This window comes from Tympanuchus pallidicinctus, unplaced genomic scaffold (assembly GCF_026119805.1).
Source record: "Tympanuchus pallidicinctus isolate F22 unplaced genomic scaffold, pur_lepc_1.0 scaffold15, whole genome shotgun sequence".
Lineage (NCBI taxonomy): Eukaryota > Metazoa > Chordata > Aves > Galliformes > Phasianidae > Tympanuchus > Tympanuchus pallidicinctus.
This window is the reverse complement of record NW_026294669.1, coordinates 15350508-15366331: the sequence shown is the minus strand read 5'-3', so window position 1 is coordinate 15366331 and position 15824 is coordinate 15350508. Positions and strand designations below refer to the sequence as shown.

The following is a 15824-nucleotide window of genomic DNA, read 5'->3' as shown; positions in this document are numbered from 1 at the left end:
AATTTACAACAACAAAACATTGGAAACTCCTGTGTTTTCAGGAATTTCTGTTTGCAGTCAGCCACAAAAACAGGATTTTCTTGAAATTTGATCAGGATTTGAAATACTGCCACATACATTGAGAAAATGAAAAACAACGTGTTGACTTAAAAAATCCTCTATAGGAGAAAAATGTGCCTTCTAGGTATATCTGAAACATGAGTTTGCCTCTGCATGCACGTTTCAAAAAGCCAGCAATTAAAAGTGTGTAACTACAGAAGGTGGTATAGTTCTCCCTGTGAAAGCTCTGTAACACTGATCTTTGTGCAGTGAAGAAGGTGTTGGTGAGAGTCTTCTCTGAGCAAGGTTGTCAGATTTGGTCTGAAGCACGATAAATTGCTGTTCTCACCTGTGTCGCTTCCACAAAAATACATGAGCTCTCTGACAAGTGTCAGCCATGAGTGATGAAGTCTTGATTACAAGGAGAGGCTGAATTCTGTTCTTAATAAGTTTTCTGTTCTTAATAAGTTTAAAGTGAATATGTTTTGCTTTGGGTAGAAAGTTCCTCAGTGACTGAAATGAGATATTATTTGTGGTGTAATGGGCAAGCAATCTCAGTTCAGCCAAACCAGGGAGAAAAGAGCTGTCCCATGCCATAGGCCACGGCCATCAATGAGGCAGGAGGTGTTCTGATGTTAGTTCTGCCAGGCACTTCCCAGCTTTTGTCAAAAAGTCTGGTTGACCATAACAGTTTTCAATTCAGGAGATAACTGACTGGCCTGCAGGTCTAAATTCTAGACATAGCTCTAGGAAATGGTAATAAGCATCAAAGCCTCTTCATGAAACAAACCACTAACCTCACTGCTATGTGGGATAATGCCCATGTTGTATTTGAAATGTGAGTTTGCGTTGCAGGGAGAATTGTATGTCAAGTGCTTTGAAATGAGGAACCAGAACCAACTGCAAGATATCCAGGTGATATCGATAGACTTGCAGTTCCCTCTATGGGGGAGGGAGGTGGAGGAGGATGCTGAGCCAGATGTGAGTGGGCATATCAGAGCAGTGGGAACCCCATCAGTTCTGGAGAAAGAGGGGAGCTGTGGTGTTTGCTGGTTCAATGAATTAGTAAAATAAGGGCTGAGGAGAAAGAGTAGATCAAAGGAAAACAAGGAGTCCGGAGAATTATGTGCACCGCGCCTCCATTTTCTCACAGAATCTGTAGGAATTTATTATTTGCTCTCCTGTTATTAAATGATGTTCCACCAGCAGTTCAAAACTGCTTAGGAAAGGCTGGTGAATTTGTGAGATAGACCTGTAAGTGTTTTGCTTACAACAGGCTCAGAAGGGCTTTGTGTTCCCATTCCCAGAGCTGCAAGAAGCCAAGTGAGAGTGGCATAATTCCCATTCCCCAATAGTAGAGTAGTTTTTCCCAGGACACTAAAGTGGTGTAAGTTACATTAATTATACACCTGTGGGACATGACCCACGAAGGGCAAATTGAGATTTCGGTGCCCTCTAGATCTCCTTCTGAATTAGTTTGCACTCATTGTATAATCTGCACCTTTGTTTCTAGTTCTTTGGCATTCGATTGACCTTTTGTCAGCTGCTGCTGGTGGCTGGTCAGTAAATATATTTAACTCATCCATCTCTTTTCCTGTTTGCTTTAGAATTACACAGACTCAGCTGGAATTCATGGGAGGTGTGATACCCCAGAAAACCTTTTGTCAAAAGGATGCCAGTTGAATTTGATTGAATTTCCCATTTCAGAAGTGGAAATTCACAGAAACAAACCTCTAACTATAGCAACCCAGAAGGACAATTATGATGTCACACAGATTTCTCCCCAGAAATTAACACTCAGGCTGCGACCAGGTAAGTCACTCAGGTCATAAATGCAGATTTTTTTTAATTTTATTTTCCTGTTCGTGATGTATACTGAGATACTGTTATACACTCAGACTAGTGGGGAAAAAAAAAAAAGACAAAGATAAAATACTGATGTTCAATCTGAAATTATCTGTTGTTTGACTCATCGGATAATTGTTAAGTTTGGAAGGAATACTTTCAGAAGTGCTGGATCCATCATCAAAACTAAGGATTTAATGTTCAGTTCTTGCATTCTCTGGGAAATAAGTTGGCTGTGAAAGAATGGAAAGCCCCCATGTCTCTCCAGCCCTGTCTCTCAGCCTCTCCCTCTGCAGATCTGGCAGACAGCGTATCTCAGAGGCAGTATAAAAATCTTGCTTTGAGGATTTACAAGGTAGCAGTGACATTTATGGAAGCATTCTATACCTACTCTGGGGTCTTTGAGATGTGATTCTTTTCCTGTGTAATGCTTGGACTAAGAAAACATAAGAAACACCCAGTTAGGTCATACTGCAGTACTACAACTGAGAGTAAAACTTGGTACACACTCTGATTTTTTAATGTGTGTGGCGTATCCCATAAGTGCTTCCTTTAGCTTTAATGATCTTCATATCTAAATTTTCTGAAGGTGCATACTGCTGAAAGGATGTTCTCATATCTTTAAATCACAGCCATCAGTTCCGAGTCTACAACTAGGGCCTTACTGAGGAATTGTTTAGAAAATACACCAGAATTGCTTTTAATTTTCTAGACAGCCAGTTTGAGATTTTTGTTGCCTGAGAGTTTGTAAAGTTATTACAGAATCATAGAGTATCCCAAGTTGAAAGGGACCCACAAGGATTGCTAAGTCCAAGTCCTGGTTCCATACAGGGCCACCCAAAATTTAGACCATATGGCTGAGAGTGCTGTTCAAATGCTTCTTAGACTCCAGCAGCTTGGGTTTGTGAGCACTGCCCTGGGAAGCTGCTCCAGTGCCTGACCAGTTATTTGTTAATTGCACAGGTGGCTTAAAGTGCTAAATAATTCTTGCCATATATAAGTTTATGAACTAAGCACCATTGCTTATTACTTCTTATAAGTACTAAGATGTATCCCATCTTCCCGTGACTTTCACAGGACATGAAGAAACAATCCAGATCAAGGTTCGGCAAAGTGAAGATTATCCAATTGACCTCTATTACCTCATGGATCTTTCAGCTTCCATGGATGATGACCTGAATACAATAAAAGAATTAGGCTCAACTCTTTCCAAAGAAATGTCAAAACTGACAAGCAACTTCAGACTGGGTTTTGGATCTTTTGTTGAAAAACCAGTTTCACCATTTATCAAAACTACATCTGAAGAAATAAACAACCCTTGCAGGTAGGCAGGGAAAGTACCTGTTTTTGTTTGCATGCCAACATTTAGTCATAATATTAATCCTTCTGGTAAAATCCAATTTTGCAACCCCATTGGAATCCCTTCCTTATTCCAGTAGTAACTGAGTCAGTTTGGGAAATAAGATTTGTTTGAGCTTTACACTGCTCATTAATTTGTTGCATAGAATCATAGAATGGCTTGGGTTGGATGGGATCCCAAGGATTGTCAAGATCCAACCTTACCTTACACTGCTACATTACTTGAAGAGAGGAATTTGAGAGTGATTCTGCTCTATAGTTTTGCTGCTTATTACAAATGTGCTTAACAGAGTAGCAAAGAGATATTTAGAATAACTATGTATTTATTTTTATTTGCTAGAATATACACGTATACATTTATATAGAGACAGAAATTTTATGATGCTGTGATGCTAAAGGGGTTCAAACTGAAACCCAACACAGAACGGCAGTTTCATTTACTCTCGGGCACAGAAGAGAGATGCAAAACCAAAAACTAATCCAGCAAGGCCTGCCATGTAGCCACTGTAGGGATTCTCTCTCTGCACTGTCCATGAGTTGTCTCACTCCTTTTGCAGAAGTGTGCCATATGAGTGCTTGCCCACCTTTGGATACAAGCATGTTTTGTCACTGACAAATGATGCTGAAAGATTCAATGAAATTGTAAAAGGACAGCGAATCTCTGCTAACATAGATACTCCAGAGGGAGGATTTGATGCAATTATGCAGGCAGCTGTTTGCAAGGTAATTGAAAATTCTAGATATGATACAAGTTACTCTGTATATATCCACTTCCAGTATTATATGGTTATAATTCAAAGGAGTAGATCATTATTTTCATTTGTTTGTTGTTGTTGTTTTTTTAATGTGATCCAAGAGCCTCATTAGGTTTATGTGAAAATACTTTTGGCTGTAACATGTTAAACATACATGAATATTGCCATATTTTATTGTTTCTACTTAATTGCCAGGAATAAAATAAAATATGAACTGCATAACTACTGGGTCTGTTCCCTTAATAATTTTTTTATCTAAGAATGTTGGGTGAACTATGCTTAGAGTATTAAGCAGACTGAATTGAACAGAGCCAACACTTTTTCATAAACACAAAAATGAGAATAGAAAATTTAGCCAAAGACATCAGAATGAAAACTATAGCCTCTTTCAAACTGATGATGCTCATTCTTAGAATAGGTGATGTGATGTTTTTGATGCACTCTTTAAGATTTGTTTTGAGATGCCATTCTCCAAGTATTTTGATGCTTTCCTGCTTGTGAATGTAATACAGTCTACTGAACTAATGTATTTTAAATGACAGGAAAAGATCGGATGGAGGAATGACTCTCTGCATTTGCTGGTGTTTGTGAGTGATGCTGATTCCCATTTTGGGATGGACAGCAAGCTAGCAGGAATTGTTATTCCTAATGATGGGAACTGTCATTTGGACCACAATAATGAATATTCCATGTCAACTATTCTGGTAATTCACTCTAAATTTTGTTCAACTCAAAGAAGCAAATAAGAAACCTAGTGGAAGTGTACCTTAATCACTGAAATGCATGGAAGCTGCAGAAGCTAAGCATTTTCTATTATCTGCTTTACTTTTAGTTGCAAATGTTAGTTACAAGAGAACAGTTTGTTTATGTGGAATTGTGACAAATTGTAACTAAAAGTTTAAAAAAAAAAAATAATTGTATCTCTTATTCCTGCTAACCTAGAAAACATGTGGAACCAGACTGACTAGTACTACCTTATGCAGGGGTAACAAAATTTGCATTAACCTACTTCCCTGGAAGGGAGGATGTGAATTCAGCAGAAATTCAGAAATGTTAAGGCCGCTGCTCAAAGAATAAAAACTTTCAGCTTAAGATTCAGGGACCAAACTAGTGCACATACCCTGTTCTGCTGGCAGAATGCTACTAAAGTGTGGAAAGTAACACCATGCTTCCCTCTAAGGGACATCCATAAAACAAGGCAAGGAAATTACACACACTTTTTTTTTTTTTAATATATAACCTGATGACTAATGATAGTTCATTTTATGCAGCAGAATATCAATTATGGTCACTTAACTATGTTTTATTGGTGATAATTAGCATCTGGACATACCTGGAGAAACTAATGTAGGCTTTCTTCTGTTTGCCTTCAGGAGTACCCCACAATTGGACAATTAATTGACAAACTTGTGCAAAACAATGTTTTGGTAATTTTTGCTGTCACGAATGAACAAGTTCACACATACGAGGTGAGTAAACTAAAATCTTCAGTTCTCCAGTATTTGCTAATAGGTTCACTATTTTTCATAGCTGATACACTCCAGTATTTAGGAGCCAATTCTGCAAGACACTTATGTAATAAAAGTATCTAGGAAATTATATATCGGAGTCACAGAAAGACTCTTTTACTTAAAGAATACTGCTTCCTGTATTGATTTTGATGTCCTTACGTTACTTTAAATTGGATTTCAAGGTGAATCATACTGTAATTTTCAAGTCAATCAACAAGGACTGACAAATGAGGCATTTCTACACTATTTGGAACCATCTCTGTGATTAGCCTTTTGTATTTGTGAGGGTAGATAAGGAGCCTATTATTCCTTTAATAAAACAAGAATGCATTCTGACAAATATATGTCTTTATGCTCAACAGTGAAATAATGTAGGTTCTTCTTTATTTATTTATTTATTTATTTATTTATTTAACTGATCTGGGAATTTTATTTACTTTTCTTTCAGTACTCATCAGTACTGTTTTCTATTTCTAATTTCTGTTCTCTCTGTGGCCCAAGGAATACTTTCCAGTGATTCTTTGACTGGATCTAGTTGTAGAGCTGTCTGAGAAAAGATAGTACTCCAACTGTTGGACAAAAGTTGCATGAGTGAAATCTTTCAGAAACTGATTCTCAGATGACAGCATTAGCAATGAAAGAAAGCACTCTTCGCCTTCAAGCACTTTTAGAATGTATATTGAATTCTGAGCTGAAGAGCGAAAATTAAAATCCAGAGTAGAAGAAAGCAATCATTTACTAATGAATGCAGTGGGAACCTGCATAGATGAATTAAATTTTTTTGCATTAAGTAACGTTAGTTAAATCTCATTATTTCTCATCCATTAATAGAGGCCCGCTTCATAACAATGAGATATTTTCACCAATGTCAATAGGAGCTGCAGAAATAGGGGCTGTTCTAGGAGGTTCTTTGGAAGTACCTCTCATTTACAGAGCTATATTTTGTCCCAAAAAACCTTTTCTCTTACTGATGGCATTATATTTTCCTTTAGAAATTGCAGGTGGTCACCCTCAGAGTTGGCCAACAGTGCTCTTATCAGCAGTTTTCTATTTCAGTTTCCTGTGTCAGTGTTATACCAATATCAAAGTTATCAAGTGGCACCCTTTGTTCACTGGGAACACTAAACGGAGATTTATAGCTAAAGAAAAATGCAGGCTATTGTTCAACCAACTGTAGAATTTTTGTTCTTGTTACTTTCTTAGTTAGAAAAGAAAAATAGCTGTTATCTTCTATCTTGTAGGGTATAGAGAATTCCCACCGAATATATTCTCTCTGCTTCTTTCATCTTTTCAATACTGCTTTCCGTCACTTATTTGGATTTCTATAGTTGTTCTGCTCTGCTTTCCATTCTGTAGGTGACACAGAAAATCAGACAAAGCAAACACAAAAATTTATATGTCGTTCTCAGAGTACAGGTTTTTTCCTTTCATGATTGATGTAGGACATACAAACAGGATTCTAGTTTATAATACAAATGTAGACATGCACTTATCCACATTTAAGAGTTCAAAAAGAACAAAGCAAGGCAGAGATGTCTATTCTTGAGTTAAGGTCAGTGTTGATGGAGCTTGGAAGAGCTGGGTGAGGAGGCTGAATTGGCACTTTGTCATCGCCATTAAACCACACTTGTTCTGGCATTTTCTAAAAGCCTCAGTGGATGGACTCTCCTTATTAGAGAACCTCCTAAACTTGATTATCCTTTAATATATATCCATATGGCTCATCTAAAATCTTCTTGTACGCAGTATCTAATTATATCAGATCCCAAAATGGACCATTATTATTTATAATTCAGTTCTTAAGGACCAGCATGCATTAAAATGACTATGAGGACTCAGTCAGCATCTCTTTAAATAAACTTGATGGATTCCAGTGTTCTTAAGTTCAGTGTTCAGACTGGCAAAAGCCTATTCAATATTTCTAGCCCTATATAATCCCCAACAACTTAGCTCAAAATAATTCATCTGTTTTGATCCTCTTGAACTGAATTTTCATTTAATTTCCACTGAAATGTATGTATACCACTGAATATAGGTTGTACACACACAGAATATATGCACCTGTAACATAGCAGGTTCTAGTTTTTGATCCTCCGTGCATGCATGCATCCACTGGATAGAGATAACCAGAGGATGAAGGTTGAGGTCTGATGCTCTCCTTGCCAGGTTGGCCATGTTTTAAAGCAGTCACATGGAAACGCACATAAGCTCACTCAGAATTAAATGCAAGAGAGCAGAAGTTCTTACACTGAACCCTGATCATTTGAGATTTGATTTTTAAAAAGAATTTTTTTTAAAAGAAAAGTTATTTTAAAATATATTCACTTGTCTAATGTTTTGCATTATTAGTCTCTGCTGATCCTTACCAAAGCAGCAGGGAGTGTATTTATTCTCTAAATCTATTCAGTTAGAAAATATTTGTGAATATTTCTGTGACATTTTTATGAACTTTAAATCCCATTTTGGTATAAAAGAAAACACTCCAAGATTCCCTCAAGTAATTATCATTAGTGCTGTTATCATTTGATTTCAAACAGAATTCTTTTAAAATTTATTCAAACTAGATGAGGGGGAAAAAATCCCTCTTTAGCCTTTCCTCGGTGTAATAATGGCAAAAATTATTCTTTTTTGAATACATATTGATAAATACATCACAAGAAATTACAGCTTGAAAATTGAGTTTTTTTCAAACTGTGTTTCACTGCTGAAAATTGGACTAAAAATACTCCAATCTTCAAACTTGTTCAGAATTTCAAATGATTATTCATTAAATTTAGCACAACTTATTATGTATGCTGAAAATTCTTCTGTCATTTGCACTGCTGGAAGTTAAATTTAATCCCGCTGAGCTCAAATATATAATTCTCAAATTTCACTAATGGTGAATGAGAGAATTGCTAGAAAAATGCAGTTCATTTTTTAATGAATATTTGCTAAAAGACTGAACTCAGTGGCATTCTCTGGATAATTTTATGGTGGTAGCATATAATAGCTATCACATATATCACAATATCACATTGCCTCCATTAATGGTTAAACAGAAATATGTGCTGAGAGGTGGGGTTTAACTAGGGAACTGAAGGGTCACACTTGCACTGGGCGTGCTCCATCATCCTTGCATCAGTATGCAGTGAAGTTGTCTTCTATGAGGAGAAAGTCTTCAGAACAGAATACCTCTGCTGTTTGTTTTGCATGCCGCAGATTAGAAGGGTGCTAGACTTTAAATTCCAGGTTTATCGTCTCCCTCCCAATATATAATCAGCTCATGGGAGGTCCGCATCTACAAAACGCAGTGTTTCAGTATTCTGAGAATCCTTGAGAGAGCACTAAGCACAAGAGGAGTCAGGAATGCGAAGTCACCAGCTGGAACACAAAATGCAGTTAATCCCCCTGATTTACAACAGCACTTCAGAACTGCAACGAATGACAAGTATTCCATACATAATGTATAAAGTAATCACAGTGCTTTGGGAGATGTGAAGCATAGGAGGGATATAAGGCTATCAGATTATCCATATTTATTAATAGTTCTCTGGATTTTTTTCGATTAAAATAACAGCACTGATACAATGAATTGTAGAAGAAAAATGAATGCTACAAAGTGTATTTGTAGCTGTGGTTGTTTGCTATTTTCAAAAGGCATAGGTACAAGCAGCTGAAATTCATGTAGTTAACAATCAGCCAAGATAAATTTTAACCAAGTAAATTTAAAATCTATCTGCTGGATGTTATTTTAGCATCACAGTGAATTTAATGAAAAAGGAAAGGAGAGCAGAAAGGAAAGAAGAAACTTTCCACTGGAATCAATTATTAAATTGGTATTATCTTATTAACATAAAGTCAACATACAGTCAACTACAGCCCCTGATCACTGGGAGATGTGTGGGGTGTTACAGCAATTGGAAACTAGCAGCAGATTTTTAAGCATCTTTGTTCAAAGTTCTTGTAGTCCTTAGTAGAAATCTCTTAACTAAGAGGTTTTCTGTTAAGAGATTTCTGTGTCCTCCTATATTAAAATTCAAGATGTTCAGTTGCACGGAAAGGCAAAAAAAAAAAAAAAAAGGTGGCTGTCATTACTGAATGTTGTGTCTAAGGCACTTGAATATTACAGCAACAGTTGAGCAGCTGAATCTATTTTTTGTTTTTTGTTTGTTTGTTCTGTTTTTTTAAAGTAAAACACAACTGTTGCATATTCATTCTAAGTTAAAGAAAAAAAAGCTAGAAAATACTTCGGTGTCAAACTCGTAAGCACACTTAGCAACTTATTTCCCACTAATTGTCAGTGAAACTAATGCTTCTCCTTAAGACCTCTTCCAATATGACAAGTGTGCCATTGGATCAGCCAGAGTCCTTGAAAACGTCACTATCATTTATTTCAGTTGGCTCCACTGTAGTTCATTCATTTCCAGACTACAGGTCCTTGTCACCTACTCTGTCAACTAGTCTTTTTTTTTTTCTTCTTTTTTTCACTGTTTTCAGAACTATGCAAAGCTTATTCCTGGAGCTACTGTTGGACGACTGCAGGAGGATTCCGGAAATATTCTCCAGCTGATCATTGCTGCGTATCAGGTAAGGTTACAATAATCTGTTTTCTTTCTATGTGCTTCCATTTTCAAAGTTAGAGTGCAATTTGCTAAATCCAAGCACCTTTGATTCTTTTTCAGTACTGATGACAAGAACAATTTTGTATGTTTAGTTGCTGACCTCTACAGGGGAACTTTTGTTTGCTCCAAGGATGGATTGAGCGCAGAACCAGTACTTTTACTGACAATATATTACTCTCTACTGAAATGCTCAGTTAGCAGAATGCTCTGGCAAGAATCACTCTGTAGATTAGGAAGTAAAAATTGCCATTTGAAAATTGTTAACTATCAAGATTTAGACTCACAGCAATGAGACACCCCCATTAGTCACACAATTCACAATTAACTTATGTTATCCACTAGTGATCATAGTACTGTTGAGCAAATGAATAGGGCACTCTGTTACTAGCACTTGGCTTTGCTCTGCAGTGAAGTACAGAGAGTGACAGAGCTGATGTTAGGTACCATGGCACAGGCAGCTTTTTCGCAGCACTTTGCTGAAAAGCATTTTTTGTGCATCCATCCTATATTCTGCATGCATTATGCATGTATTTTCAAAGTATGTTACATCTGCATTCATTGAGATTGCAGTGAATGCTTGAGGTTGACTGCTTTGTTATTTAAAGCTATATGTTTCATGGTTTTCCAAACAAAATTCCTGTGTGCTTCTGTCTCTCTTTACTTGTGCTGGAATGCAGAATTCACATCTGCATGTCTTCTATCTTGTAGTCCTCTATTTCACACTTGTTTCAAAGCTTTCTTTAATACAGGAATTCGTGTCTTCCTGCTCAAAACTTCTGCAGGGCAATAATTCCCATCCTATCAGTAACTGCCCCTGGAGAATGCTCCAACATTTCCACAGGAATGTCTGGGGAAAAGCACTACCCTGTCATCAGTGCTGTTTTCTGATTTAGCAATTTGATGCTGCCCCTGTGAGGCTGTTTTGAGGTTTTTGAAGAGCAAAACACAAGAGGCAAGAGAAGTCTCAAATGGGTTGTTTTTGGTAATACTGAGAAAGACTGTGAATATGACAGAAAGGTAAATACAGAGCTGCTCTTCAGAACTTCGTTTGTAAAATGCATTCCTGCTACCTGGTCCCTTTCCTTCAGGGGAATGTTTTTAGACAGTTTGACACAGGTATATACATACACACATGCACACACATACATATATATGTACATCTTCTTATATGTCAATATGTCACAGAGTTTTCTCTTTACTCCTTTTTATCCTCCTTTTTATTAGAAACTTGCTCTAACTTTTGGCTACAATGAAAAATAATGCTTTGCGAAGGGCATTTTCTATTTCTTTCTGGGTTGGCTGGTTGATTTGTTTTTCTGATCTTCCTCTTACCTGCAGCATAATATAGTTATTATTATGCCCCCAAATTATTTTGGACATAATAATGGAAAAGCAAAACAAATTTTTCAAGTCTACTAAGTGCAGCATAATTGATTGCGATTTTAAAATGAAATACAAAATATCATTCTTTCCTATTGAAAATTTAGATGAGCAAAGAACTGTAAGGCTTTTTTTTGGTGGGGTCAATGCATTATAACGATTAAGGAGAAACAATTGTCAGAAGTACAGTTAGCCCTAAATGGGCAGTGGTGTCAGGATTTCACCTCTGGAGTTTGACCTGTCAGTTGTCACATCTGGATTTCTTGAGGATGGGGCTCTGACAGAAAGACAGATGTTACTGCCTTTAACAGCTGAAACACCAGATTTTGTCCAACAAATATGGGGAAAATGTAAAATAATTGTCCCAGTGACATGTCCTGGTGATTTTACAGTAATGTTATATTATGTGCTTAACAGTATTTCCTCCTCATTTCCTCTAGTTGCATTGTTATGGCAACTTCGGTCTTGTTAGATGCTGGGAAGGTTTTTACTTTTTTACATTCTCACCGTTCATATTTGCCAGTTAGAATGAGAGCATTTCTCCTTTCTATCTCAGAACAACAATAAGCCTATCCTTCCTAAGAAATACGAGCAGAAGACATGACCTGCATGATCCATCCAGCACAGCGCTGTTTTTTCTCCAATGGCAATAGGAAATGGTGATGAGGGACAGAATGCTAGCCTGGCTTCTTCCTTTTCTTTGCTTTTTTTTTTTTTTTTTTCTACTCCTCTTTTTGAACATGCTGATATTTTCTGTCTCCTGCAGTACAAAGTTCACTTGCACCATCCCAGGTTCAGCCAGCTGTGGGCAGGATCTGGAGGAAGCAAGGAGCTCAGTGCTTAGTCTGTCTTGGAGCAGCTGGAAGGAGGCTACTGGAGCTGGGCTCCTGCCTCTGGGCCACAGCTCATCCTGTCCTAGCGCAGGTACAGCATGTCTGGGCCATCCACCAGTTGCTCATAGGTTCTTAAGAGCTCATGTATGTTTTGCACCGTACAAACTGTACGAGTAGCAACATGTCACAATTTCAGAATTTCCCAGAGCCCATTTTATTACGCTTAGCCTTGAAGGTTAACAACCTTATTGCCTCATGATTGAATCCTTTCCAAGCAGGAAACACTGAAAAACACCTTATTTGACATATTCCAGTTTTGTTGTAAACCTTTTACACTACTCTTCGCAGTGCAGTTCAACACTCAGAGTTTATGGTTTTTCACCTACAAAAACAGAGTTAATAACTATTTTCCCAGATGAATAGTGTTAGGCTCTATCTTTTAACACTTTTAAAGTACACTACAGCCTTTGCTGTACAAACACAAGGTTTGTTGATAACGTTTACCATGCACCATTATCGAAAAGCTTCAGAGAAGAAGTAAACAAGTCAAGAAAGTCTGAGCTGTCAAAATGTTTGTTACAAGGCGTTCTCATGTTAAGTATGATTCATTTTCTCCTGAAAGCGTATTTCTGCCTGCTTTATTCTGTTTGGCTTTGTGTTGCAGAGTTGCACTCTAACTTGCACTGGGACAGGTATCAGGCATTTTGATTGAGGTTATTTCAAGATTTTACCATTTTAGAAATATTTAACTTTTTTTTTTTCAGTGCATTGCTCCTTTTTAACTTACACAATAATAACACAAAGAAATAATATGTTTAAATGGGAGGGGAATCATAAGTGAACTGGTACAGACACCACGACTCAATCAATGTATTACACTTTTGTGTTCAGCAGCATTTAAGTTTCTCTCATGGATGTATTGCGCTTGGGTGTAGTAATTTTGCAGCTGAGAGAACATTCAGTGATATAACATTAATACATGCAAAGTCTCACAGTTTTACCTTAAAGTTCGCTATATTTGGTCCTTTGGTGGGAGTCCAAACAAACCATTATCTAAGAATCTCTACATTGGCCCAATAGCAGCATAAGCAACTCCAGGACAAATGAAGGGGAAAAACTGAACTCATCCAGAGCTACCAAAATGAACAGCATGATGGCCAGTGCATGGATTGCATGGTGGAAAGAGCACTGGATGTTATGCAAACACACCCTGCAGGATGTGTTGCTATCCTTTTTTAAAGTGCTTTGGTTTACTGACCAGGTTTTCCAAAAGACATTTAGAAAAAGAACCCAGTCTCAACCCTGAGAAAAATTCCAGAGAATCCAGGATGTGTACAAGGACAGGGAGATGCTGTCTGTGAAGGCCTGTAACTAGTCTCCTTTAGTTTCAGTCAACATCACTTTTTTAACCTTCCCAGACCTTTACTCCAGTGAATCATCCTGATGCCTTTACTGAATGACTCACTGAAGGAAGATCAGCAAGATCCTCATGCCCTGATTGAAGTACAGTGGGTGTTCTGTAAAGCAATTAAGCTTGCAAGAGCACAAAGCTAAGTCAGTAAGACTTCTGCTCTGTGATTGCTAAGGTGCTTTTGAAAAATTTCCATTTACTGGATTGATGAGTTGATGAAGTCATAGGGAATTTCCCCATGTCCTGCTACAGGCTTTGGATTAAGGCTAAGTTGTGTAACCTAAGTTGCTATAAAAATATTTTGAAGTTAAATATATATTAAAATAGAGGATATGGGAGTATTCAGGAGGTGAGCTGAAGAGCCTTTTTCATTTAAGAAATGAAAGTTTGATTTAACAAATTTACTTAAGAAATGACAACACTATTGACCACAGCTTGAAACATCGCCGACAACTCAGGAAACCAAAATTTCTATTGGGTGAGAAAGGAGAACAGAATGAGCTACTAGGCTAGGTGAGCTAATTGTGGGGATAGGCTCTGGCTCTTGTCCTGCAAACATCAGGTAAAGGTACAGAGGCCCACAATGAGGCAAAACTGAGCTTGGAGCTTGCCAAACTGGAAGGGAGATTGTGAGGTTTGATTCTAAGAGCAGAGATAACAAGGAAGAAATATTGATTGCTGGTTAATCAAGAAAAGCCTGGTGCTAGCAAAGCAAACAGAGGCACAAATCCATTCCTCAGTAAGACCAGAGTTAAAGAAAGCCTGTATTAGTCAATGGAGTACTTAATAATGAAAGATGATTTAATAAAATGTTGATTTGTTCTTCTACAAGAGCAGGAAATAAGCACCATGATACCGGATATTAAACTGATAGGACTCTGTAGCTTTGAGCTGAAAGCCGCCTCTGTCGGCACTTGCTTTGTCTCACTCATTCTCCATTTTTCTTGCAATTGAGTATGTAAATAAAGTGCCTAAACCAAACACATTTACTCCTGTGTAGCTGTGATAAGTTACAGTCCACATCACACAGACACAGGACATCAGCTGTGTGTGGCAGTGTTATCTCTTCATTCATCACACTCCTTTTCTCTGAAGGAGCTGAGGTCCGAAGTAGAGCTGGAGGTCTTGGGGGACACAGAAGGACTCGATCTCTCTTTCACTGCCGTCTGTAACAATGGGACCTTTTTTCCACATCAGAGGAAATGCTCTCACGTGAAAGTGGGAGACACAGTAAGTAAGGAACAGATTCCCAAAAATATTAATTCATAGGAATTTAAAGCACCTGTATAAAAAGTTTGGGGTTTTTGTTCTTTGTTTTTTTTTAATAATCTTCCTTCAAGCAGAGAAACTCTTGTACCATGTTATGCATATATTTTCAGAATACCCTGCACTCTATGTATGCAGACACCATTTTCTCTTCCAGGTCTCTTTCAATGTGACTATAAGTCTGCCCACTTGTGATAAAACCACCAGGTATGTTGTGATAAAACCAGTGGGTCTCAGTGACATGCTGGAAATGGAAATCCTCCCTCAGTGCAGCTGCAGCTGCCAGGCCAAGGCTGAGAGGAACAGCTCGAAATGCAACAAGGGGAAAGGCACTTTTGAGTGCGGAGTGTGCGTCTGCCACCCCGGGTACATGGGTCCACACTGCGAGTGTGATGAGAATGCTCTCAGCACTGGATCCTGCAAGGGCTCTGTGGAGCAGAGCTCCTGCAGCGGGAGAGGCAGCTGCTATTGCGGGCAGTGTGTTTGCCACCCATCCATGTATGGAAGAGTTTACGGAGCGCATTGTGAGTGTGATGACTTCTCGTGTGTGAGACACAGAGGGCTTCAGTGTGGAGGTAAGCTCCCTGTGGGTTGTGTCTAGTGTCTGTGATTTAAGAGTGCTGTTGTATCCCTCTTACTTATGAGCCTGCGAAGTTCTTTTTTTGTAATATATTTGATTACAATCAGTATGCGTAAAAGTAGCATGATCCTTAGATTTAAAATATATTTTTTACCCTATTTTGAAAATTTTTAATGGAACATCTTTAGCCACACCACAGCTCATAGAAGCTGGTATCGCTTTATTGGACTGTACCCACCTC

The 15824-nt window shown here is 37.9% G+C and overlaps 1 protein-coding gene across 4 annotated transcripts in view; it reads left to right on the top strand.

The window, feature by feature from the left end:
- The window catches only part of ITGB6 (integrin subunit beta 6), a 44890-nt gene that overhangs the window by 18570 nt on the left and 10496 nt on the right, over positions 1 to 15824 (top strand). For all 4 annotated transcript variants that reach the window (XM_052675473.1, XM_052675474.1, XM_052675475.1 and 1 more), the window contains 8 exons: positions 1647 to 1851; positions 2962 to 3208; positions 3801 to 3966; positions 4541 to 4702; positions 5372 to 5467; positions 9989 to 10078; positions 14833 to 14967; positions 15161 to 15578. In XM_052675473.1, coding sequence (XP_052531433.1) covers positions 1647 to 1851; positions 2962 to 3208; positions 3801 to 3966; positions 4541 to 4702; positions 5372 to 5467; positions 9989 to 10078; positions 14833 to 14967; positions 15161 to 15578 — 1519 coding nt within the window. The remainder of the gene's footprint in view (positions 1 to 1646; positions 1852 to 2961; positions 3209 to 3800; positions 3967 to 4540; positions 4703 to 5371; positions 5468 to 9988; positions 10079 to 14832; positions 14968 to 15160; positions 15579 to 15824) is intronic.